General features: G+C 38.6%; 1 protein-coding gene across 3 annotated transcripts in view; it reads left to right on the top strand.

The window, feature by feature from the left end:
* Positions 1-23,747, top strand: part of DLG2 (discs large MAGUK scaffold protein 2) — a 911,187-nt gene that overhangs the window by 818,943 nt on the left and 68,497 nt on the right. For all 3 annotated transcript variants that reach the window (XM_031066024.1, XM_031066022.1, XM_031066023.1), the window contains one exon: positions 3,037-3,151. In XM_031066024.1, the coding sequence (XP_030921884.1) occupies positions 3,037-3,151 (115 nt within the window). The remainder of the gene's footprint in view (positions 1-3,036; positions 3,152-23,747) is intronic.

The raw sequence follows: 23,747 nt of genomic DNA, 5'->3' as shown, positions 1-23,747 counted from the left end.
CTTTCCCAGTAGGCAGAAATTTCACAGCAGTTCTGATGGCAGAGCATCACTGTTTCTTTTTCTGTTCACATTTCAAATGCATCTGTCACTGTAGTATCTAGGAATCAGTAGGAGAACTAGGAGGACTGAGATTAAAGAAACTGGTCTGAGCTGAGTTAAAGACTGCCTGCATTGATGGTCGTGCAATTTTTGGCCCAGGCACTTGCCAGGAAGAAGGGACAAGGGTATATTTTAATATTTTTTACCAAAAAAAAATGCAAAGAAGGTACAGTAAGAAAATATAGTCCCATAAATTTGGGTTTTTTTCAAATTATCTATGTATTTAAATCCATAGCTAAAAACATCTCAAGAAACAAAGTAACAATATCATTAGTACTTCAATTATTTTTGGTATCAAGCAGGGAGGAGGACCTTGAACCTTGAGTTTCCGTCACACTTACTAGACAATTTTTAATATGTCTTGTGGTTTCAAGAGGTCTCCCAGAGAGATATTCTTGAACTCAGAATAAGTTTATAAGCTGTTAAAATTGGTTAAATTACAAGTGTGCTGTAAAGTCAGAACACAAGAAGCAATATCATCACCTGACCAAGCTGTAGTCATTTGAGTATCTGATGTTCAAGTTAGCTGGATGCTGTGCTAGAGAAAATCAGAATTTCAGTCCTCTCTTCTCACTCTCCAGATTGATGTCTAAATCTGGGAGCTACTCCCACACCTTACATACAGAGTCAGCCTGGGATGGGGATGCTTATTAAAGGGAAAGTTGCTCTGCTGTAGATCATTCATATCCTTGGTGCTGCCCAGATGTAAAACATTAAAGAAGCTGAATCACACTATATGTTTACTGTCTTCTTCAGTGTATCCACCATAAATGAAAGAGAGCTGGTAAGAAGCCTTAGAATTGTAATATTCTGTCTATTTGTGTAGGAATGATACTGTATGAGGAAGAGAAATGCAAGGCTTGGTCCTTAAGATCCCCTTTCCTATTTGCCAAGAAGAAATGTTAGATTGGTTTTAATGAAATATAAGCTAAACAAAGCTTTGCTCAGAAGATGATTATTTACTAAATAAATTCTAAAGCAGCAGATCAGAGCAAATATGACTCACATAGAGGAAACTTAAATCCTACACTGGGATAAACACCTCAAAACTAAACTCCACTCCAAAAAAAAACCCAACATAAGTTTGTAGGAGCCTTAGTTCCACTGAGAATTTGTGCTTTTAAATCTCTCAGAATTTTAAAGATGTACTCTAGGTGACAGAAATGAGCAAGAAACAAGCTACAGAATAAATCTAAAATGCAGTCTGCATGTAGGAGTTTCTCTTCTCCTGACACACAGAATTTCAGTTGCAGTCAGTGAAGTCATAGGTATGTGGGAAGACTGAAGAGTCTTACAGCGCAGCAGTGGTTCCCAACTGACGAGCAAAGTAGCCACTGCCACTTCACAGACTGAGTAGGTAATGCCAAGGAAGCTCAGTGGAAAGGCAGGCAAAATGTGTCAAGAGAGAAGGAGGGGAAAAAACCCAAACACAAAACCCCAAATCAAACCCTTCTGCTAAGCCACCTGTGCAAAATGTGGGATCTTGGAAAGGTCAGGTGTTATTATCCAATGAAAATGTAGAGTGCAGGGAATAAAGTGAATTAGTTGTTGCAAAGCATCTAGACATTCTGGGAACAGAGCCAGTAGGAACAGCAAATGATCAAACAAAAATAATGCTGAGTTCTAGGAGAAAAATGTGAATGTTGCTGTCTTACAGCATTTTCAGGTAGCTCAGACAGCAACAAACAAGATGCAGAGCAATGGGTTATAAATGCACTGTAAAGATTTATTTGCTTAAGCTGGAAGGTGATGGGATCTGGTGGAATGTACCTCCATCCTTTGAGGAGGAAACCTTGTGTGCTGGTTTCAGTTCTGCTTTAGCCCTGCTGTGGGGAACGGGACCCTTCTTTTGAAGGCATCGGTGAAATAAAACGTTGAGGTGCAGGGAACATCATCTTCTCTCTGCTGGCACCAGTCTGCAATGTCTTACTCTTTAAAGTGTCACTGACTCACTGAAATGTATTTTGTACACCCCCTCAGCTTAGTCTTATAGCTCACATCAGGAGATCTCCTGGGTTTAGGTTGAATTATGGCTCTCTGAGCTGCTGAAGGTTTTAATTTTCAAGGAATTAGAGCTTGTCTCCAAAACCTCAACCTTTTTTCTTGCAAACCAAAGCTCAGCGCATTGAGTCACACGATGAGCAAGGGAAGCATGGCAGCTGGAGGGACCATTGATGAGGCTGTGTCCTGTCAGAGAGGAGTCTCACCAAATGATACATCTCCAGCTGATCCCATGTTGCTGGGCAGTAGGGTCACAACATTTTGCAGAGCCACCGGTAGAACTATGGAGGTGAACAAGGTGGGGGGGGGAGCAGTTCTGTGCCATTGTTATGTAGCTTAGGTTTGGAGTTTCTGGGGTCACCCACACTAAGAATGAGATAATGGCTCCACCTATTTAAAAGAAACAGAGCCCAAGCCTCAGTAAGCAGTGTAAAAAAGGTGGTTGACTGCTCATACAGTGATTTTCCAGCTGCTTTGGGGATAATTGGACATAGACATATCTCCTTCATTTTGATGGGATTTTACAATGATTGCTTTGCTCATTAATAACTTCAGTCCCACTGACCCTACCAAGGTATCACATTGTTTGAAGGAGGAAACATACAGTGGAAAACTGCTTTCAACATTGTTTCCACAAACTGGAAGATATTTGTTAACACACTTTAAACCTCCTTTCCTTTCCTGAAACTGCAGGGCCGTGGGTCTGGGTATATGATTCCTCACCTAGCCAGTGTTGAAATGTTCAGGTACCACAATAAAAGGGGCATATATTTACCTAAGATTGTACATTAATTCAAGGTTCTATTAGACCTCCATTTTCAAGACATGCCTGACAGTCATTAATTTAATGTTAATTTGCATTTAGCAGCCGTAATGATTATATAGGTCAAGAAAACTAAAATATCCATGTTCTCTTGGGTTTTCTTATCTCCTTAGAGTACGCTCGATTTGAGGCAAAAATCCATGACCTGCGTGAGCAGATGATGAATCACAGCATGAGTTCTGGGTCTGGCTCCCTGAGGACTAATCAGAAGAGGTCACTGTATGTCAGGTAAGCAGGAAGAGCCTTCTCCTGGGAATATGTCAGCAGCTACCTTGCCTGTGTCTGACGTGTGTTGTTGGTTTGGCATGGTGGGAAAGTCTGAGGAGCTGCTTTGAAATAAATTGAAAAATACATCCATCTTACAAGCACAGCATCATTAATGAGAAAATTGGATAAAAGCCCTATTTGCCCTATTTGACTATTTCAAGTAATGTGCAAAGAGCATGACACTTTTATAGTGATTTGGGTTTATGTGATGAACATTTCTTAGCTCTGTCAATATCTGAGATGGATACTGTGGAGTGATGACAGAATGTGTTTCTGTGTGAGGTCTTGCCCAGACATGGAACGAGTGTTCTCAGGAAGAGCAGCTTTTTGCCAAAACCTTTTCCTTGCAAAACACAAGCTCTTATATACTACTCTAAATGCATGGCAATCTGCTACTATCCCCTCGCATACATTTACCCTTCTATCAGTCTATGCTGCAAAGAATTTGCCATCTACGTAGCAAGACCAAATGTGCAGATGAGATGGTAAACAAGCTGCTATCCATAGCTTAACTGGGGTGGTGAATAACAAAAGAATTACCTTTGTCACTTACTGGGAGCAGTGGTTATAGTTTCACCTTGCCTGTATGAGTCTCTTGCCAGACTGGGTGTTGCGCAGTTGCCCCAGCAAAATTCTTGCTGTCACTCTCCCCTTTTGGGACTCATGGAGACTGTGGCAATCTGTCAAGTATTTTAATAATCTTAATAATTATGCTTCTCTAGGCTTTCATTTTCATTCTCCCCTTTGTCCCCTCTATCCTCCCCATGCTCAGCATATAATTTGAAATTCCTGACAATCATGAAGTAGAGGGAAGCAATTTGTCAGCCTCTAGGCAGTGATAATTATTCGCAGGGGAGCTAATTCAGGTGATAACATTGCAGAGATCCAATTAAGGCTAAATTCTACATTTTGTCATTATGCTCTCAGCGTGAAGGAGTAAGGTAGCAGAGAAGGAAGGGAAAACTTTAATGTTAGCATGAAGGGTCTTGTTCTAATGGGCAACAACCACATGAAGCACTAATTGGTACTGCTGTCAGAAAGAGCAATGACTGAAGGGAGATGGATCACTCTTACCGATGATGTTGCTCTTGGGCAAGGTCAGATTAGAAGTGTTGAAGTTTTCAAGGCATCTCTAACTTTCTCTGACCTGAAGCAGGTTTTTTCCAGACCAGAGTGACTTTCTTGTCAAGAGCTTTGGTCAGCTCCCTGAATTTGCATTTTATGAAAAGCTACAATTATGTGTGTAAGGATGGATAGATCCAAGCTTCCTTTCTTGAGATAAGCCAGGAACACAAAATGTAGGGGGAGAAATGGTGTGAGAAGCCCAAGCCAGCAACTGCAGGTTAATTGAGGTGTACAGATAAAGGGCTAACACCAGGGTCCTGAACACCTTACTGCAGTTTGAACAGCAACAAAGCTTGATCCCCCTGTATGAGCATTGGCCTAGGAAGCTCTGCTGAGAACTGAGGCTTATTAACTTGCACTCTGAGCCAAGCTGAGATATCTGTGCTGCCTAACTCTTCTGTACAGTATTGCTCCGTGTGCACTGATGAGCCCTGTTTTCTGCTAGTTCATGAATTCTGGCTGTGATCTGTCTCACTAAGCTGCTATGCCCTGGTGCTTCACTGCAGGAGCCTTTGATGTCTTAGCTGCTTATCTAAATGGCACTTCCCAAACCACAAATGCAAAACCTGTTCTTTTATTCCACAGTCGTTCCAACGAATGCCCCAAACCTCTGAAGCAGAAAGCCACAAAAGCCTTGGTCACTTTTGTTAGTGTTTACTTTTTTCTCTCAAACCCACACAATTGGCTGTGTCCATGTCTGAGCTGCCTTGTTTGTGGTGCAGTAGCACCTGCAGCCTTGTGCCTGTCACTGTGAGTTCAATTCACATGCACTAATTACAAAGGTTGTTTGTGTCTATGTTAGGCACTCAGGAAAAATAAATGTGGGCTCAGAAATGTACTTGTTTTCGGAGATGAAAATTTTCTCATTATGGATACTCTTTACAGGCAGGGCCCATGTAAAAAGCTAGAATCTAGCATTTGGTTTCTATTCTTACAATTCAGGACATTTCTGTTTCAATGGATTATTTTAGTCAGCATGTGCAGAGAGCTAGAGGCAAATGACCATATGTTGTTGTAAATCTCTAGCTGTAATGCCAAGTTTATGATTCAAGTTTGCTGTTTTCCTTTCTTTGGGATGTAGTGATTTTGCTGTCCTTCACTGAATATGGCAAGCATGGTTATTTTTTAACCAGAAAGCTTAATTGAAGCAAATCACTATATTCTAGGCAACACAAAGAAACAGATTGAGATCCAGATAGGTAGTAATAGTTGAAAATAAGTGTCATTACCTACTCAGAGAAAAGCCAACAAGAGAGGGTGAGAAAAAGTAAAGCTACAGTTATGCTAATGGGTGTGGGGTTTATTGGATGCAGGGATTTCTTCTTTACCTTACAGTCTGTGCTTTCCCCATCCAGCCCCTACTATAAAAGCATAGCACTGAGATATGTGAAAGAAGCTATATTCAGTTAAGTGAGACAAAATGTAATATAGAGTTAAAGGGTTCAATGTAGGACCACAAGTAGGTGGCTAAAAGCAATTAAGGTCTCACTTCAGGAGTGTAAACAACACAGGAAGGAAATCAAGAATTACTTGTTCAGAGAAATTGTGTAGCTCTTTGACATGATCTTTTATCTCTGCATACTCTGGTGTTCCAGATTTGTATTATTTTTTTCTTTGTTTTTTTCTGTCTGTCTCTCTGACACCTCCTGTATTATTTCCCATGAATTTCCTGGATTCTTTTTTTCATTACTGCCTGTTGCTTTTTGTCACAGACCCTATATCTCTGTTTGGGATGTCATCAGAGAGTCCACAACACTAAAGGCAAAATATGAGTTTCCAGGGGAGGATGGAGCAGTAGGAAATACTTCTAGTCCTTTTGGGAGCTCACAACCTCTTTGTCACTAAATCAGTTGAGGAAAAGAAATACAGAAAGAAATGCAGAAAGTAGGAGAATGAATAGGAAACATAGAAAATGTTATTATTCATGCTTTATTTGGTGGTGACAGTGAAAGAATTTAAATTTAATTCGCTAATTGCAATGATAGGCTAAAAAAAAATCTGCTATTATCTTTTTTTAAGTCATTGGAATTCAGTCATCGGCTCATGATCAACCAGGAGAATAAACAAACCCATCACCAGCTAAACATTATGCTATATACATGCGTAGCAGGGTCTTATGCAAATTCATGTCTTCCTTTTTGTCTTTTTAGCTCAAGGTTTTAAAATCTGTTCTTGTAAGATTACACATTTCTTTGTCTTGAAATAAATACATGCTTTGCTTTGTCCTTTTAGGTCCATACCAGCAGTCAAATTTCTAGGTTACATATGGTTACTGTTGCTACTCCTAGGAAATGCCAGATCATGTTATTTAACTCACAGGCTGTGGACCATGACAGCCTTTTGAAGAGTTAAGCATCAGAGAAGTACAGTTCTTTAAAAATTTTGCTGAATTAGGGTCACTGAAACTTTAACTTCCAAACTTTGGAGGAAACATAGCTTAAGCAGTTTTCCTGGTTTTTTACTAGATTATTCCTGAGCTTAAAGTACTTGTGTTAGATTTCTGAGGATAAGAGTAGATTCTTCAGTAATTGCTACTGCACATGCAAAGAAAAGGTTTTCAGGAATTACCTGGCACCCAAAACTGCCATCTTAGTGTCTGGTTTTGGTTTACAGATGAAAAGTAGTGAGATACACTTAGCATAAACAGTCACCATTTAAGCTTTATTCAAACCAGAAAACTTCTGAAATAATGTTTATATTTAAAAATTCCAGTTGTCTAAAGCCACAAGCAGGCACCGTGGAGGTGTATCACTGCAGAAATAACTCTAAAGCTTCACACCCCCCAACCCTTTCACTGCCACTTCTCTGTTTAAAGTCTGTTCAGTACTGTCAGTGACCAAACCTGATTTCACCTCATCAGGGCTCCTTGTTGCCATGTATGAAGGGTTGAGTTTACTGAAATGCAGCTGTTTTAGCTTCTGCACTACTTTTATATATATCAGTACAAAGTGAATACAACAGTTGGCTGTAAAGGTGGGGATGGAAATCAGGGCTGGGACAGGACTGGATCCAGCTGCAATGTAGGAAGAAGTGGTTCTGCAGCTGCCTCTCCACTGTGCATGGAAAAGCACTGCAGTGGGAAGTGAGCCCAAGGCTCTTCCCAATAAGATGAAGATGCTTTCGATCAACCTTTTTATTTCTAGTCCATATTGTACTATTTATAAAAAATGTGCATGGTGCAAAGAGATGCCTCTTAGTCCCCTACATTTTTGTCTTCTTCTAACTGGAATTATTGCTAAGTATTTCATAGCTGTGATAGATATGGGCCATACAAACATGTAGTATTATCTGTCATAAATATATGTGTTCTGATTCATTTCTTATTGAGCCGTGAGGAAGAATCTGGAGATTTGCCATCACAACTTAGCTCAGGAAAAGGGAAATCAAAGCTGAGGTGCTTTGGATGGTTTATTCTCATTGTCAGCACAATGGATTCTCCATTAGGTATTAGACACCTTTACACGGATTTCCTGAACTTAGAAATTAGCATGTTGCCATATCATAGAATCACAGGTGGTTTGGGTTAGAAGACACTTTAAAGATCATCTGGTTTCAAACCCCTTTCATGGGCAGGGACATCTTCCACTAGTGAGACTTTGATTTTCAACAGATCAGAGAAATTCTCAGTTTTGAAGTTTTCAGAGCTACAGTTGAAATTCTTTTGAGGCAGTTTGTGAAGATTGAGTCTGATATCCAGGGCTTGTTCCAATTAATGTCTGTTACAACCACCTTCAGTCTCCCTGTCTTCTTTGAGGCAGTGAACCCCCTCAGGCAAGTGAACATCAGGTCAAGGCTGCGTGGGGAGAATTCTCCTGTGAATCTGCACAGCTGGCTGCAATGCAGTCTGAAATCTGCCTGAGAAATGCAATTGTTGGAGACATCATGGTAGTGAAACCTGAACACATGGTAACATCAGACTGGGTGATAAAAGGCTCTTGTATGTAGGTCTGGAAGCAGAAATTAATTGAAGAGATAATTGCACCGGTGTTTTCAGAAGGAGGTACTGAGGAAACCAGAGAGAGGTATGAAATGGCCATGATTAAATACTCATTACAAGGAGGTACAAGGAGGAGAGAGAATACTTTTTTGCAAGATGTATGTGTATATATATAAAAAGAAAATCCAAATAGATACTTTAGTGTTAATTACATGCTATATCTACATACACATTGCAAAAATCTGCACTTAAGCAAGTTGCCTAGTATCTCTCTTGGTTCAGTGGAGTGCACTTGGCACTTTCAGAGTACAATTCATGTCATCCAGAAGTAGACATCTAAAATTGCTCAGGCGAATCATGCCCTAAAAATGTCTCTTTCTCACAGTTGAGTGGAAGGAGCCTCAGGTGATTAGCTGAGATGTAAACATCAATATTAGAGACACTTTATGTTGTGTGACCTGAATCCCATACACACTCAAAATCTTTCTCTTTTGCTCTCTCACAAACACACGGGTGTGCTCATATGCAGATCTACGAGCTATAACATCAAGCCTCTGACTGTTGTCTGTGCATTCTTCTGCAACATAGGTTGGAAACACCAACAGTCTTGTTTAATTGGGCTGGGTTTTTGCCCATATTCTTATTCCCCAGGATTCCTTCTGAATTCATTTGTCACTTTAGTTAGCACTATTGAGGATGCATATACACTCAGTACATGGTCATCAAGCTGGATGAGTTTATGACTCCAGCATCTGGGAGCATCCAAACTGCAGTTTCTTTCTGGTTTTGCAGCACTGAAAGTCACTCAAATACAGATTTCTGGAGAGCAAATGTGAGTGAGCTTGGCACCTAGACATTATTTTTTTGTTTTAATGAGGAAATAGCTTGCATAGCCATGCCTGTACTTTAATGGCATTATAGAACTATTAGAATTCCCTTTACTGAACAGTAAGTGGAGGAAAATTTAATTTTTGTACAATTTTTTCACTTACTTCAGATTCCTGGCCAATTGAATGGTCCCAATTGTAGCACACAATGGAAACATGCATTCAGAAAATGTGTCATAAATGGCATAATGCAGATAAGTTTGGAAAGGGCCAAATAGGTACACACAAAAACTAAATTAATGAAATGGCTTATTGGACTTGAAGTTCCTTTTCAGACTGGAATTGTTGGAATGTCACTCATTTCACATGTCCTGGTTAAGTAAGAGTTTCTGAGTATTCCATTACTAGTTTTTAATGGTTCTTTCTCTGAAAATAAGAATTTTTTATACATCCTCCTGGCACAAATATTCTCCCTGGCTTCAGTGAGAGCTGCTCAGATTCAGAACCAAGGAAACAGTGTAAATCTTTATTTTTCAGAGCAAGGAGGGTCACTGTGCATGCTTTGGAGACCTTTTCTCTAGGGACATATTCAACAGCTGAACCGTATCACTGAGTATCTGTTCACCCAGGTCTTCATTAATTATCAGAAACACTGAGGAATTGAGGAGGATGAGGGATAGGCTGGAATACAAGAATCACCTAATACAATGGGAAGTAAATCCAGTAGTTTTTATTTATTGCGTTGAATTTCATGTTTAGAGCAAAAGCATCTGGCTTTCATAACCTGTGATTATCTGTAAAATGAAAAAGGAAGATGAAGCAACTCTTGTCTTTGGAAAAGCAAATCTAATATCTTCTCACAAAATTCAACCTGTTTATATGCTTAGAGGCATTTGAAAAAATTACCCGGTTCATTGTTCTGCTGCTAAGAACAGAGCAAATGAGAAATTAAAAATTTCAACTGAAAATTGAAGAACAGAGAATATCTGGAGAGAAACTGTTTTGTTGGGATTTTTCTAAAGTAGCCTCTCGCTGTCAGTGGGAACTGTGAGAATTTCACACTTCTTTATATTATTTCTGTGAAATTTTCACAGGTCCTTAACTGAAGTGTCCTAAGACTCATAATGCTGGTGCTGCTCTCAGCTGAAAGATGCATGTGAGGATTATTAATCTTGGACTACTCTCAATTCAAAAGCCTTCAGGTTTATAGTTCAATGGCAATCCAGTGCTAAAAAACCACCCTAAAATATAATGCTGTAAATACAACAATATGTCTCACCAATACCCTAGGACTATGAAAATTGATATATTTGATATATAGTCAGTTGAAACTATTAGCCACCTCATAAGCTATTACAGTTTTTCCTAACAGTTACTGCATTTCCTACTCATCTCCTACTTTTTTGCAATGCTGTTACTAATGAACAGTTAAGGAAAAATGATGTTTGTTTGCAATTCTTCATAACATTTCACAGACACAGACTAAGCAGTTAATGGAGAGTGAAAACTGAACATGTAAACACATCAGTCAAACAGTCTCATCTCTGCATCTGACACCAGCTCTTTCCTTCACATCTTCATGTTTATCATATCTGCTGCTCTTGGGTACCGGGTGTGGAATGAATTCAGCCCATCCCTCCCAGAGATGCGTCGTTAGCTGCAGCATGAACCAACAGCCCAGAAAGCCTTTTATCAATGGGTGTTTCTCCAGCTGGGTCAAAAAGGGGCAAAAGTAGATTTATTTCTATGTGATTGTCACTTTGCAAACCATTGACTATTTTGTTTTCAAAATTACGAGCTATGGTACACAGTACTGAGCACCTGGAAGGACTGAGCCCTGTGTGAAACAAGCACAGCCTCCAGAAATCTGAGATAACACATCCTGCCTAAAGTTTAGAACAGAAAACCGAATATAAAGCAGCTTGCAGAAGATCAAAGCCATTCTTGCCTAAGTCATCTTATCTTTATATTTTCAGTAGAACTTGTTGTATTTTAAATAATTAGATGAGGCAGGGAATCATGTTCTCAGTGCAGCATTATTAATGCCTGGTGTGAAACAGCTTTTCTATTAGCAACTTCACTAGGCGTAAGTAGTACACAGTTGTGGGCATTTTCCATATTGTTCTGTTTCATAAGTTATTAAAATAATGGCCCAGAACAGGTAATGTGCTTGACATGATGTCTGCTCTACAGAAGCAGCACACCTTTTCCTTTTCTTAGGAGATGCCTTAATAGCTTTTCATCGCACATATATTTTGCTTTTCTGTTCCCTAGAGGGACTGCCTGCTTTCTGCTTCGGAGAGTAGAAAGTGTCAGCTAGAATAATATCCAAGCCAGAAGATGATGAGGTTGAAGATCTTGGCCCCATGTGGGAATAGGATGTTTGAAATTTTTATAAGCAAGATAGACACAGTTTCAGCCTCATTTCTAAGCAGAAACTCTGAACATGATCCATCAGTGAAGGGGAGGGGGACGTGAAAGAGAAGATAAACTGTCTGTGGCTTAAAATGGCTGAAAGTGAATCAGCAAAACATGCATTTAAGCTGTGTCTGTTCCCTGTGAAATAGCAGTCTTATCCAACAAATAGTTGCTTATGATGTTTCCATGTCAACAGCTATAATAGGACACCGACAGTTTGTGCAGCTCTCCACTGGAAAAGTACAAGACAGTAGCTTAGACCATGAACACAGAGGCAAAAGCTTGTGTAAATACAGTCAAAGTTGGAAATCTAAATATGTGCATTTGCACACAGCACAGTGGCCAATGTGAGAGAAAGAAGGTGCTTGGCCCTATTGAAGAGCTTTCTACCTGAAATTCTATACAGAAAAGTCAAAAAGCCACTATAGAATAGGCTCTGCAAATCAGCTGTGTTGAAACAAAGCTGAGAGCAGGAACAGGACATAACACTGCTGAAAAGGGTAGTGGGAATTTGCATTCAAAGTTCTTCCCAATAAACACAAATGAGGAGGATCTTTAGTTTCACTGCAAGGAAGTCCATCTCTGAGGAGGGAGCCCAGCCAAGTGGTGAGGCTAAGTGGGACCAGTGCTCTTTGCTGACCTTTTTACATCTCATTAGAAATTAAATTACTGTGATAATGCTATGGTGAGCCTGGAAGGATCTGGGGAATTGCCTACCTGAATTGGGGCTCATAAGGAACTCCTCAGGAACTCAGTTTAGTCATTCCCTGCCACCCCACTCTTGTAACAGGAAAAGATGTACTAATCAGGTCCTCTCAGGCTTCATTGACATGCTGTGGAGTAAACCTGGTTTAGATGCAGCTACTTTACTATTTCTGCTGTGAGTGGTGCCTGTGTGGTGCTGGTCAATACTTGAAGCTGGTGTCCAAGGGGAGCCAGCTCAGCATGCCAGCCCCAGCAGGTCTTGCAGTGCTTACCCTGTGTCTGTCCCTCTTGTATAACAGTCTTGACAAACAGGATTTGATCCTCTCTGAATGTGCCTCATGTTCAGAACAAATGGAGTAAAAAATTATTTCAGAGATCAACATATCTCTCTGTGTGTCTATATATATATATGTGTGTGTGTACATCTGCATTATGCTGTGTCTCCAGCTCCATCTCTCTTGTGGAAACTCTGATTATGTGTGGCTCATTCTTCTCTTAAAACTTCTTCCTCTAATTGCTTTATCTACTAATGTAGCAAATAAACAAAGACTGTCAGTGTTATCTGGTGAAGAGTTTGCCAGATGTTCCTTGCCAAACAGGAATTAAAATAATTAAACATTCACCCACTTTCCATAGATTCTACTTATACTTTTTAATTGACCATGAAGGCAACCACATTCCTTCACCCAATATATTGGGCTGATGCAATTATCAAAACACCTGCTTAGCACAGCACATCACCTTCTATACAAACCCCTGCTTACAGAAAAGGCAGGGAAAGGAAAGCTTACAGAAAAAGACACTTTGCTATTTCTGCTCCTACATCTTCTTTCTAGGTGTTTAAAAAGGTCCTGGCATACAGGGCAGCAGCTGAAAGCTTTGGGAAAAAAATTAGGGCAGAAAAAGTTACTTAACCAACGTAGAAGGCTTTGGGGTTTTTATAACCTTATATTTCTAACCACTTAGATTTTAGTTATGTCAGGTTGGAATGGTTCTTACCTTAGTGTGCTGCTAATAATACCTGTCCTTCCCATTTCCAGAAAGTATCAATATTTATTTCACTCTGGGAGCTGGAAAGGTCTGTAATCTTTTTCTTTTAAAAAGCACTATCTCTGCAGACAGGCTTTTTCCTCTTGATGTTCTTGAGACATTTTAGAGTCCAGGTAGATGCTGCAGATACCCGCTGTAGTAATTACTCCTTTCTGCAGAGACTGTAAGACAATTTGGAGAGAAAAGGATCATAGGTGATCAATGACAAAATGAAAGCATAGCCTAATGGCCATCAAGCAGTATTTTGCCACTCTCTTACAGATGATTCAAGATGCAAAGCTGTATTTTAGTCCTTTCTGCTGTTCCCATCTTTACCCAGCCAGCCAGACTTTGTCTGTCATGTTCATTTTCCTGAGAATGCTTCAGAAACTACTCTTGTAAAAGTACAGCTTAGATTTGAAAAATATCTATGGTTTCTTCATAGATTTATGGACAAGGAAACAGGTATCTTTGTGAACCCATCTTGAAAACAGATTGAGACTAGACAGTATCAAAACCATTTTCAGAAACACTGCAGGAAACAAGGAAGAAGCAATGTTTCTAACAGGGTTTGCAGATTCCAAATGCAATTGCCCTTTCAGTATAAGCACTGAAAGTTATTTTTCCTTTTCTATACTGGCTGGCAGAGCATTGCCACATCCATGGAGAGCTATTGTGACCAGAAGGCTCTGCTACAGGGAGAAGCTGTGTCCTGAGAGATATCCTGGACAGTAGATTTGCTCTCAGGGTTATTCTGCCCAGTGTGTCATCCAGACATGACATTACAGACACATTTTTATGACATCCACTTGTTATTAATTTGATAGCAAATTTTTCCCATTATATTGTTTATGGCACTGGTCCTGATTTCATACCTGGTCATCTTTGCAGAAAAAAGGATGAGCTACAGGAATATTATCAAGGTCAGAACTAGGTTCCTAAAGCCTCTACTAGAGTTATGAATTAGTGTATGACTCCAGTGCATGGTGCTTCTTCAGATCTGATTTACACAGGTTTCAGTCTGCTTGAGCTAACCCTAGCTAGACTGCAGTTAGGGTCATCAGTCTTTTTTCTGGTTTCAATACAGAATCATGAGATGTTTCAGGAGTAAAAATCAGAATTTCTCTTTCATCATTGATATTTACATGTGGATTCATCTTGAAAGCCTTGGGAACTTCAGCAGATCTTTCAGCAAAGCTGAACTGGACATAAATTTTCTTTGTAAGTCCTTGACAATCTCTTCATCTACTTATACTTTAGTAATTAATTAGAACAATAAGAAAAGCAAAATATGAATTAATAGCAGCGGACCGTGGGACACTTCCTATCGATTTCTGTGTTGGGCTTACTATCTGGCCAAATCTAGTGGTTACTGCTAGGTGATGATGGCTCAATTTGCAGTCCACAACTCACCACATCTCCTCCTGCAGATGCAATAACCACAGATTATTAACTCCCATGCAAAACAGATACGAAACTGAGTGAGTTTAGTGGTAAATAACTATTCTTTCCTGTAAATCTGACCTCATTCATTAAACGCCTGATAATTTCTTTCAATATCTGAATGATTTGTCTTTTCACATAGGCCAAGAAGGATAACCCTTTATTATAGCTACTGTGTTAATGAAGTCATCTTCTTTTAATTGATGATTTCAGGATTGTAGTTTACTTTAATTTGTATTATTGCTTGATGCTAGAATTCAGAATATGTTTAAACAGAACATTATTAGAAATAGAGAGTTTTCTTTTAAATGTCCTCAGTGATCCATTTATCTGCCTTTGTCTGTCTGCAGACACCATCGGCAGATAGTCGTTCATTTAAAAATACTTACCTGTAGGTTTCCTTCAAGAATATGAAAAACAATTGAAAAATTTGGATAAAATTCAACAGATAATTTTGACTTTAATGAGGATTGCAACAGCTTTGGATGCGAGAAGTCTGGAGAAAAAAATTGTAAAAGAAATAACCAACAGACAGGATGTTTTTGTCTTTGAAAATATGAAAGAATAGGCAAATTGACTGAATTAATAACTTGAAAATTATCTAGTGTAATGCAAGGATCATGGCTGAATTTAGCCTGTAGCAAATGGGGTTATTTTCCTTTCAACAGAGTATGGAAATCCTATATGGTAGATGGATTTTCAGCTACTTTTGTTTTAATTTCTCTGTATTGCCATCTTAAAGACATCAGGCTTGGACAGACACAAGAATATATTCCCTTCTAATGTGGACAGTGTGCAGAAGGATTAAAGTTTGCTTTCCCTAAACTTCTTACTTGCTATAATTTCCTTTCTTCAGTGCAGAAGCTCCTAATTTGCATTAAGATGAGGAAAGGAAAATCCCTACTTTGTTAGTTGGCATTTGAGTTTTTAGGAATGGACACTTCAATTATACTCAGATTTCAGTGCTGCTTTTTTAGGAAATATTATAAAATATTAAGCTGCTGCAGTTGTACTTTTGGTCTTCCATGTATGAAAATGCACTACCTACCCCAGCATGTTACACAAAATTTGCATTCATTTTTCTACTTGCCTTGAGTTCTAAATATACTCCAGAGCAACTGGGGACATCAATTTGAAAGGGAATTTCATTGTCTTTTAAAAGAGCAGATAGATAAGTGTATGAAATATTGGAAATTCTCTAAATTTATTTATTAAACATTCCATAATAATTATGTCTTCTACACAATCAGTAAACCTCACCTGCATTCAATATAACCGGTGGTAACATGGAGTGAACTGAAGAGTCAAAACTGCAGTAGCTCAGACAAAAATCTTAGTGCTAGCAAGAATTTTACTCCAATTGACTGCTTAGAAGACCTCTGCCTGTTAAAAGCACACAAAGAATTTTCCATCCTATCTGAGTTCTTTCTTCAGGAAGATAAGTGGTATCATTCTGGAACTGAGCAGCTCAGATACTGCCTTGATTTAGGACTAAATAGATACAGCTATATGGTTAGAGACATACTAGGTGATGTTGGAGCCCTACAATGAGCTGTTTGTTCATGGTAGGACACCCAGTTGCAGTTATTGGAGATAAATAGATTTTGAGTAAGTCATCTCAGACTATTTAAGTCACGAAACTCTGAAGAATCTGACATCAAATTTTATCTGAAATTTCTGAATTTGATGTGTGAAAAGAAGTTGGGTTTTTTTTATTGCAGCCCAAATTGAAGTTTTTCTAATGGGATCATAAGAGTACGTCTCTCTCCTCCTCTGACTTCATACCTATTATTAAGATACTGGAACAAAAATTCATGAGGAAGATCTCATTGAAAACATATGACTATATCAATTCCTTTGAAAGCATTACATGTACCTGGCCTTCTGTCCATTTCTGCTTAGAGACAGAACAAAAGAAATAAATCTGGTGTATTCAGTGCTGTTACCTCTCTGCAGAGCTGTAGCTTTCTAAGTCAAGGACTCAGTCTTTTCAGTCAGCAGAAAGGGAAAATTTCTTTTAATTGTGTCTTTATTACATACTGAAAAGACTACATCCACAAGAGAGGTTCAGGAAAACAAAATTTATGTTCTCTTAGAGTACTGATAGAAAGAGACTTGCTTACATTTAGGTCAAATACTTAGTAAGATTCTCTCTGAGTGATCTTTATACCAGCAACTTTGCAACATTTAAAACATTCACTCAGAGTGAAACACTGGATATGTTTTCCATGTTCTGCTTTACCTGTGGTAATAAGACTACATGGGCTAAAGAAAAATTTTAAAAATCAGCTGTGCAGACTGTTTGTGGAAGAATGAAGTAGCAACAGAAGACATTTAGTGTAATTAGATCTGGAAAAGTGCTTGTGTGAAAATATAAATACTTTTTAAATAATCATGATAGGCTGAGTCTTGTAGAGACTGTATTTCTGTGGATTATTTTTATTAATGTTATACAGAATAATCTAAAAATCCCCAATTACAAGAATAATTGAAACTTTATTCAAGATGATTAGCTGATTTTAGAATTAATTTTCTGATATCTCAGCATTTTTCACTGATAAAAGCAGTCATCTACCAGCAAGGCTAAAGTTTCCTCTGCCAATATTTTGCCTGACCTAGGCTTCTCTAATGGATGATTAAAGGGAAATTTACTTTGGTAGAATAAAAAATTAGGTGTTTATGGTTTTGGGTTGCTGAGCAATCATGCTCTGTAGGAGGCACTTCCTGAAGGCCTATCAAATTATATCATGCTTTTTTGGAGGGAGAGCATTTACAGTTTAACTCCATTAAGCTGCATTTCCAGTTTAAAATTACAGTAATCAAATAGAATCATAGCATGGTTTGGGTTGAAAGGGATCTTAAAGACCATTTGGTTCCAATGGCCCCACCGTGGGCAGGGACACTTCTCACTAGACCAGGGTGCTTTAAGCATTGGCTTTCCCACAGCTAACCCTTACATGCTTGGGCAATGTTTGTAAATTCCTCCTGTGTAGCTGTCCCTATATCCACCCCGTGTGCTGCATTTTTGCAAACAGCATGGTGTGTCAGTGATCCAACATCACACAGCAGCAGATCAGATTTTTTTAGAAGTTCAAGTTGCATCTTTCCTTTATTCCTGTTTTATCTGTTCTCTATACATTGAATCACAGAATCAGTAAGGTTGGAGAAGACCTCTAAGATCATTCTGTCTGACCATTAAGCAGCACTGCCAGGTTCACCACTAAACTATGTCCCTAAGCACCACACCTACACGCTTGTTAAACTGTTCCAGGGACAGTGATTCCACCATTTCCCTCTTCTGCAAAATAGTTTCCATCGTGCCTTTTTTATGCTCTAATTGGTTAACATACATGAAATATACATGTAAGCTGAAATTATTAACATCCCTCTGTTCTATTCTTGCTCTATTCATCTCTTTAATGTTGTATGTGGATGGTTCCAGGTCCCCACATGCATCTCCACGTTATACTGTAGGTCCTTGGGTAAATTTCCATTAGTCCTTTGAGGGACTACAGGCAACTTGCTAGTTAATCCATTATCTAAGACCTCATCAGTCACACTTTTCAATTCTTTATTGCTTCAGTGGCACAGGTACAGTGGTTACATTTCACATCTTTCAATCCTTCACAGCCATGCTTTTGTGTCTATCTGCAACTCAGAGTGACAGGTACTGGATTTTGGCTGTCTAGGACGCAGGCTTAAATTCCCAAACCTAGAGGATGTTTGTTGTGATTGTAGTCACAGATATCTATTATTTGGGAGGGGGTGAGTGAGAAGCAAATTAGTGAGTTGCCCCTGCTCAGTACTTGTTCCCTAGAGAAGAATTTTGAAACAATAGTCCATCCCTTGATATATATTTCCACTCTTGCAGTCTACTTGTGTATTTCAAATTAATTTTTCTAGATTAATTTGGATTCCTTTCTGCATTTCAGAGAGAATGGGGTTACACTTCCCTAAAAGATTACTTTATTCAGGTTGTTGCATCAATATGCAAATAAATTTAAATTTTAAAAAAATGCACCTTTATCAGTGATGGATTTTAGTGGTACAAGAATTCTGCAAAGTTGAACAACATGACAACTCATTTTGATATAACAAGAGCATCACAATAAATTTTCATCCATTCAGTGATCTGGCCAGTTCTTCGAATTTCATAAGACATCAGTTAAAGCATAATGAATGTCTTCTGCTTCTGGTCTCTCTTCTCCAACAATTCACCCCTCATAATTAATTAAGTGGGATGAGGAAACAGATTAATTTTAACTACTTGAAAACATACTTTCTACAGCTAGTACAATATATCAATAATGCTGTTTCTTCCAGATTCATCTTAACTAGAAATGAAATGCTTAAATTGCAGCAAAGCATGGAAGTGTGATAGTTCCCATGTTTTAATGTTCTGATTTTTTCTGGCTCTCCCAGACCTTTTTAATAATAAATCTTGTCAGTGCTGTCACATCACTCCTACCTTATTTTAAATCCTCATCCCTGTCCTTATGCTCTGTGGGCAGGAGATAATCTCATTTTATTTGGTAATCTCATTTTATTTGTAAACCTCTAGGTTTTGTTTCGTAAAACTCAGGGATGAGCTGCTGCTCTTAATGACAGGGAGCAAAATAAGTGAGCTTTGAGATAATCCCATTTGGTGACAGTCTGTGAAGAGGGTAATGCATTTTTTTAGGACTTTCCCAGTATTTGGTTTATTGTGTAATTTGTGCAGCAAATACTGTTCTTTACCTCTTTTTTATCTCTTAAGTGAAAGAGTAAGAGACTTCTTTCCATGGCACCATTTTTAAGTGAGGTATTGATTTATTTTCATTGATCTCACTGCTTAGTGTTTAGGGAATTGATGTTGCCATTCAGCAACATAGCACACTCTTGTTCTCCCTCAAGTCAATACAGAACAGGTCAAACCTTGAACCATCACTTTCCATTCTGAATAGTTTTCAGTGTCACTCAAGGAGAATTCTTGGTCCAAGTAGAGAATTTGGCAGTATGTATAAAAACATTGTTTTTGATTGATGGGGGGAGAAACTTGGAACTGACTTTGCTAAAATGCTGATAGCATTTTCCAAGGTGGCTGTAGGAAGAAGCAACCATCAGGGTGAGGATGCAGAGGCAGGGAGCAGAACTGATTCAATTATCTGTAGAACTGATAGAAGTGCATTCAAATTCCAAGCCATTTTACGAGCTACAAGAGCCCAGCATCTCATAATGGTCCACAGAGGATGATCCAAGGCACCTAACTTAGTTACATAAATTCTGTGTACAGTAAATGGAAGTGTTGAGTAAGGAATTCAGTTTTGCTGTGCTAAGCAGGGACATTGGCCAAATGCATTCCTAATGGAGCTCCCTTACAGAGCACAGCAACACCTTAGGGATGGGCTGAGTTCAAACATCCTGCCCTAGATTTGGTTTATGTAAAAAACTAAGTGGTGGAATATATCTGAACTCTCGCTCTTGCTGAAAACCTGACTTTAGTCTCTGTATAAGGTACCAACTCTACAGGAATTTGAGGCCAAAGTTCCACAGGTGAGGATAGGCACTTTATTGAGCAGTGGTGTTGTTTAAAATGTAAGAGGAAGAAATGGTGGTGATGGTGATGTTCCTCACATTTAGCGAAATAATCTGGCAAGAGCATATACCTTTTCTCTTTATTATTGCTCTTTCAGTCAAAGCCAACCCAGAATTACTGATGGCAGTCAGGACAGCTCAATCACCCCTGCATTCCTCAGACTCCAGCCTAGGGGTCACCACCAGATTCTTTCTCCCAAACTTTCACCATCCTGCCCCCTCAGTCACTGTGCTTTTTCAAGGGAATATGTGAAAAATATGCATTCCAAAAATGGTTACCTGGTGTTTAAGACACCTTATGGAGATGAGAGAGTTCTAGATTTGTATCCCATCAGTGTGCTAAGGAAACTGCATTTATGTCTCCCACTTCCTCAGTCAATTGTGTAGCAAAATATTGAATTTCTCATGTTCAAGTAAGTGTCAAACCACTAGACTACTACAAAAAGGTAAATATCATGTCTGTGTTGAATGGGAATGATCTCTCCTAAATATCATGTATGTGTTGAATAGGAATGACCTCTCCTGTTGAGTCTTTCTGCATTCACTTTTGTATATATTAGGTGTGTGTAAATTACAGTAAGATTTAAATATAGGGTTAAATGCAGTCTGGATGTTTCCCTGCCTTAATGTGAATTCCATTAAGTGTTTAAGTGAGAGAAAGAGACATTCAGCTTCTCATGAATTTGTGAGGGTAAATGTAGTCTAAAATACCTGGTCCACTGAAGGGAGTAGAAATGCTAAATTTTGCAGTAGGGCTGTGGTGCTTAAAATCCATCATGTTCATTTTAGGCATAAAAATGATCATGAATCTTGGTCTGAAAAATGGTCTGAATCTTACTGTCAGCTTTCAGTAACCTTTCAGTGTCCATAAGTTTTATCATAGACTGCATTCAATACCTTTTGCCTTACTGTACTTCAGGCGACTATGATGACTATGAAAGAGGTGAGATTAGATATGGTCCTAATTTTCAGGATCATCTGAAGCTTTCTGAATAGCAACCATCAAGTAAGTCCAAAGCAATTGCAATCCCAGTCATAGCCATAGCTAAAATAAATCACATGCCAGCCTGGAATTTCACATTGCTGGAACTGGCATTTTCTTTTTAAGAAGCCCTTAAACTAGGGGGCCATTTTAAAGATGCTATCAATGATTAGCAAAGAAAGTATCATAGTTAATTTGTGAGCCACATTCATGTGAATGAGTTCATTTCACTCCAAAAGAGGATTTCCACCTGCTGCAATATGATGTGTTAGATATGGCTTTTCCTCACCAACAAAATGATCTTGTTTCTAAAAATATGTTTCTGTGGTACAATTCTTTGGGTATGACTATAGAAGCCAGATAATCTTGCACACCACTTTGTACCCAGAGCCTTGATTGCTCACACTGCACTGCTTGCTTACTCCCAACTCCTCTTTTGGAGCAAACTAACTGGTTTCCTTAGAGGCTAAATCCCTTTTGATTGGATCCCTCTGTAAGACACAATCTCACAGACTTTTAGTCTAGGAGATGCCTATACACCCTCATGCCACTTGTTTAGGACATCAGCAGCACTATTCTGCTGTCATGCTGTACAACATGGTTTGTAAGGCTACAACCTTCTGCATCCATTACTTCAGCCACTTTTCAGAAGAGGAGCACCACAGTCATTAACTGATCATACCTCAGGGCCAAAGGTTGTGGTGGGCTCAAAGCAGTCCTGAGCCCAGTGCTGAGCTGTGTGGGTGGTTTGTGCAAGAGGGCACTGACCTTGGACACTGAGGTTGCAAACTGATTGTCAATACTGAGCCCTCTCTGGTGCAGATATGTCTAGCTGTGCAAATGCAGTCTAGCAATAAGGCATCTGCACCCTTTTATAATTAACGTATTTTTACAAAGTTTCCTGATTCAAGAAGATCTTCAAGACAACTGTCTCAGTCTAGAGGAAATTTGGTAGACAGTGAAGCCATACATGTGTTATGTTGATTCAGAAACGTCAGGGTAATTTTACAGAGATGTCAAGAGTTATAAGAGCTACTTTCTTCCCTCCAGTATAATTATTTCACATATGTCCAACACATTCTGTTCAATCTCTGTCTTGTGAGGATCAGTTTTGTGACATTTATAGTAAAGATGTACTGTTGTTTCTAATTTTGCTTCTCTTTAAAATTCTGCAGACATTGCAAAAGATCCAGCAGCTGTTGCTTTAAAATGCAGATAAGTAGGACACTATGCCACTCATGGGCGCCATCATTACAGACCCATGTTACTGTTTTCTGTCAGCTAGAAGTTAATTACTTCATTTTTCACCCTGTCAATCATTTATAGAGAGACAAGAACAAAGATATCTTTAGGGCATACAAGGCATTTTTTTCTCCAAGTCATTTTTTTGCATGAACATTATGATGATGTTTCTCTTATTTAGTTTATAATGAAGTGTAAGCAGAGGAAAATATTCCTTAGAACATTTCTTTAGATGTTGTTGCTGCAGCATTTATTAACATCCAATTATAATGCTTTCTTATCCCTAGAAAAGAAACTTTTTTCATAAGGTTTGAAAAACAGTTTTTGGGAAATTTGTCTTCTGCTCATATCTTTACCCAAAGGCAAAGGAACCTAGTTTTGTACTGTGAGAATTTCTCTGAAAATGAGGAATACTTGGATTAACTGCAAAAAGAAGTAGGATACTGTATGAGGACATTAGATGTATTTAACAATTTGTTTACAATCCTAATATTGCTGTGGTGGGTTAGAAAGATATGCATACATCCACAATCTTGTAAACTGAGCCATATTTATGTAGGTTGTTTTAATTATTGTAGGCTCCAAGTCTTGTGCCAGTAAAATTGTGTAACAACCAAGCAAAATTTAGTTTTGCTTTGAAACACTGAATTAGTCCATAGCATTTGTGTTTTTAGGAGTATTCAGTGCTCTTAAGTCTGGGGGGTGTTTTCAATCCTTTCATTCAGTGTAATCATGGAACCACAGAATAACTTGGGTTGGAAGGGACCTTTAAAGGTCATCCGGTTCAATCGCCCTGCAATGAGCAGGGACATCTTCAGCTAGATGAGGTAGCTAATCGTGAAACACTACTTGAGAGTGTAATTCCAAAAGATTACTCAAAATAATATTCAATAAAATTATTTAAACTGATTTCATTTAAAATTCTTAGTAACTGTGCCAGGACTTTTAGATAAAAAACTCATCCCTTTAAACCTAAACACCAGAGGCAAGAAAAAAGGAAGGACATAGTATGAAATAAGTGTTTTGATAATAACATAAAAATAGTTGTATCTACCTCTCAATTAGCATTTCTCGTATCTCTAAGCTTTCTCTGAAGTAACAGCTAGGTGAAGAAACAGATATATTGACGATGACTTGCATAGCCTGAAGAAAATTACTGTCCCTAGGAGTGGATCTTGGCTGCCTATGGGCAGCCGTATCACATTTGTACAAATGGGCTTTCAGCTTGAATTCCTTACTGGATTCAACAAATAAGGCAGGATATAAACAAAAAAG

The sequence above is a fragment of the Geospiza fortis genome, unplaced genomic scaffold (assembly GCF_000277835.1).
Source record: "Geospiza fortis unplaced genomic scaffold, GeoFor_1.0 scaffold16, whole genome shotgun sequence".
NCBI classification, from domain to species: domain Eukaryota; kingdom Metazoa; phylum Chordata; class Aves; order Passeriformes; family Thraupidae; genus Geospiza; species Geospiza fortis.
Note: the sequence above shows the minus strand (reverse complement) of the source record. Positions and strands in the feature narration are given on the sequence as shown.